The sequence below is a fragment of the Ranitomeya imitator genome, chromosome 1 (genome assembly GCF_032444005.1).
Source record: "Ranitomeya imitator isolate aRanImi1 chromosome 1, aRanImi1.pri, whole genome shotgun sequence".
Taxonomy (NCBI): Eukaryota; Metazoa; Chordata; class Amphibia; order Anura; family Dendrobatidae; genus Ranitomeya; species Ranitomeya imitator.
This window is the reverse complement of record NC_091282.1, coordinates 627233974-627237456: the sequence shown is the minus strand read 5'-3', so window position 1 is coordinate 627237456 and position 3483 is coordinate 627233974. Positions and strand designations below refer to the sequence as shown.

The 3483-nt window shown below is 38.2% G+C and overlaps 1 protein-coding gene across 1 annotated transcript; it reads left to right on the top strand.

The window, feature by feature from the left end:
• Nucleotides 1–1295: 1295 nt before the first annotated feature.
• Nucleotides 1296–3208, top strand: LOC138657528 (olfactory receptor 10AG1-like). The gene is made up of 3 exons (XM_069745303.1): nucleotides 1296–1377; nucleotides 1816–1937; nucleotides 2035–3208. Exons 1-3 carry the CDS (start codon nucleotides 1296–1298, stop codon nucleotides 3022–3024), a joined length of 1194 nt encoding a protein of 397 aa, XP_069601404.1. The 3' UTR covers nucleotides 3025–3208.
• Nucleotides 3209–3483: the final 275 nt, after the last annotated feature.

Genomic DNA, 3483 nt, shown 5'->3' with positions numbered 1-3483 from the left:
TCTTTCTTTTCTTGTTGAAATGCAATGTTGATATTTCACAGCCCATCTCTGTAAACTTCTCTGGTATTGTGCAGCACATCCCCACAGGATAACTCTAATAATAGCAGTGTCATTTATAATTTCTCCTGAATAAAAATATCTGCCCTATTCTATGCTTCTGAATAAATGATCCTCACTTTGTTCCCTGCACAAAATATATCCCACACACTGTCCCTCTTATGGTACATGACCTCCACACTGACCTTTCCTTTCCACATTTGGTCTTTTCTTCACACTCTCCTCTCACTCTATGTCCTGATATTATGCCCAATCTCTATACTGTGCGTCCTCATCATACTTCACCTCCTCAACATACTGCTCCTTCTTGTTGCCTCACACTGTCCTCCCATGTTGCTCCCTTTCCATTGTGCCCCCTCAACACTACCCAGTCTCTATTTTATGCCCCAAAACATTTTTCTCATTCCATACTGTCTCCTCACACTATTTCCCTCAATTGTCTCCTGACACATCCCCTAGCTGCCCATACTGTATCCACTCTCATCCCCCTCACTTCTTATGCTGTGTCCACATACATTCCCCCATTTATCATATTGTTTCCACACCAGTCCTGCCCCTTCATTCTGTGTCCTCAAATTTTACCCCCTCACCCCTCATACTATCGTCAAATTTCTCAACCCCTTGCTCGCCATACTGTGTCCACACCTTCTCCCTCTCTCCCCATATGGTGTCTTTACCCATTCCCTTTCAATACTATGTACTCAAATTTCATAACCTCGCTTCCCATAATATCTACACCCATCCATCCTCCTCACTACCCATAGTGTCTTCAAATTTCTCTCACCGTTGACTCCCTATAATGTATCCACATACACTTCCCCTGGCTCCCCATACTGTGCCTGCACCCATCTCCCCTCACTCCCCATACTGTGTTGGTATCCATTCCCCCACCCTCTCTCGCCATACTGTTTACTCAAGTTTATTCCCTACTTCTCCTAACTACAATAAATGTTCTTTGTTCCATTGGAGCACTTACCACACCAAACATCTGCTGACTATTGACAACAGCAGTGTGATCACATGACCTGATCAAGCTGCTGACATAACTCAGAACTGCCGGCAAGCTGGGCTTCAATAGAACTGCCGCTTGAAAGACACAAGTACAACTGATCACTGGAAAGCGGCGCACTGCACCTTCTCTACGCTCACTGTCAGCTTGACAGCCAGACCTGAAAACAGCCTACACTATCGGAGGCAGAGAAATGTAGCAGCCAAGGAGACATATTAGGCTGCCACATATGGTGGCCGGACAAAGTCTACCTGCCGGCTGTGCACGGGGAAAAGCCCCTCTTAACCACCTACATATGTCCTTGTCCATTGGTGAGCTGAATATCTTAAACAATGTATCATTCTTCATAGAGGAGGATCCTATAGTTTTATAATTAAGTCAAGATCTCCATAATGATCCATAATTTTTTGCTCAAAATTATATAATACCAAAACAGTTACAAGTCTAACAATGAACTTGATTTTTTCATCCTCGTTATGCTTTAAATGTTCTGAACATTTAGTTATTCCTTCTTTTTTTTCAGTGAACTGCATTTCTATAATAAGGTTAACTGTTAATATAATTTTTGAGGTAATTGTTATGTGATTCTAATTTTATCAAGATGTATGACTCCTGTATAAAAAACAGTGACACCTTCTACACCTTCAGTAGTACAACATAAAAGTCCAAAACTTCATTGACATCAACGGATCAATGGGATCTACATTGGTTTTCCAATGAATTTTCAAGTTTAAACTGTCTTTTTATAGGGAATCTGTCACCAGATTCATGCTTCCTAAATCACGGGCAGCACAAATCAGACACTGACTGTGTGATTGCAGCCGCCATTGTGGCATTTTGGCGTAAACCTAGCCAGGCGCTGATTCATCTGGCCAGTAATTGTTTCAGCATTATTTTAGAGACATATTTAAAATATATTGTAGATATTTTGCCTTGTTTTACTATTTTTACTTCTTGTTTTTTCCTAGTTTTCTGTACTTTACAAACTCCATGACTTCAATAAGACAAAAGTAACAGAATTCATTCTTCTGGCCTTTGCCGATATACAGAATCTACAGATTTTACTTTTTGTATTTGTTCTTTTGACATTTTTATCTTGTGTTGTGGGGAACAGTGTCATACTTGTCTTAGTAAGATATGAGCGCTCACTTCATACACCAATGTATTTTTTTATTGGCACCTTTGCTCTTTTGGAAATAATATTTGTATCTGTCATCATTCCTAAACTTCTAGCTACTTTAATAGAAGCAAACAGGAAGATATCATTTATTGGATGCTTTACCCAGTTGTATGCATTTGATTCTCTGGGAGTAGCAGAATGTTATCTTCTGGTGGTTATGGCTTTTGATCGGGATTTAGCCATTAACAAACCCTTGCATTATTGCAGGATAATGAACAATGCTTTATGTATTGAACTTGCAATTGTCCCTTGGATTATTGGATGCATCATCATCTCTATACCTACAATAATGACTGTTGAATTGGATTTTTGTGGACCCAATGAAATCAACCATTTCTTATGTGATTTTGCTCCATTGCAAAATCTAGCATGTTCTAATCCTATGATCAGCAATCTTGTCACAAGTTCAGTAGCTGCAATTGGAAGCACTGTTCCATTCATGAGTATTTTAGGATTTTACATCCACATCATTGTCCTTATCTCAAAAATTAAAAGCACTAGAGGCAAGAAGAAAGCCTTCTCCACTTGCTCATCTCACTTCACTGTAGCCTGCTTGTTCTATGGCTCGACCAGTATAGTATATGTTAAGCCCAAGGGCAGTCAACATGACAAATTTCTTGCCCTCTTATACACGGTCATTATACCTTTCTTAAATCCATTTATTTATACCTTAAAGAACAAGGATGTCAAAACAGCTCTAAAAAATACAAAGCTAGTAAGGGTCCTTGGTCAGATTAGGAATAGAGATCATCACCAAGACCATTGTAGATATTCATAAATGGAAGCATGAACAAAGAGGAAATGTCGCATAAATTATAAAATAGTACAAAAGTTGAATTTTGACTCTTGCCACTGGGTTAGTCAGTCAACCAACACAAAAGCAATTACATTTAGAAAAAGTACCGTAAATAAATAATTAGAGGCTCAAGTAAAATGTCATATATTTCTGTATATATTGTATTTTAACATAAATATATTTTTTAATAGTTTGCGAATTGAAAAAACAGCTACTGGTTTTCAAAAAAACTTGCATAAAAATAGAATAGTAAAACCCTTTTGATGTATAAAGAGAGTTAAACAAATCTTGACCCTGAGCCACTCATTTTAGGAAGGCAGAGATTACTCTATATGGTGAGTATAACAGAAGGTCAGAGCATGAGGCAAACAACCATCAGGAACAAGAATTCAAGATGCAATTCTTAGCAAGCTGTAGTACTATTTTAACTTTTTTGTTAGT

Excerpts from the sequence above, each read along its gene's own strand:
- LOC138657528 (XM_069745303.1), top strand. The coding sequence starts at position 1,296 with ATGGTGGCCGGACAAAGTCTACCTGCCGGCTGTGCACGGGGAAAAGCC. Across the intron at positions 1,378-1,815 it reads ACATATGTCCTTGTCCATTG|GGAATCTGTCACCAGATTCA; the intron begins GTGAGCTGAATA and ends GTCTTTTTATAG. Across the intron at positions 1,938-2,034 it reads GCCAGGCGCTGATTCATCTG|TTTTCTGTACTTTACAAACT; the intron begins GCCAGTAATTGT and ends GTTTTTTCCTAG.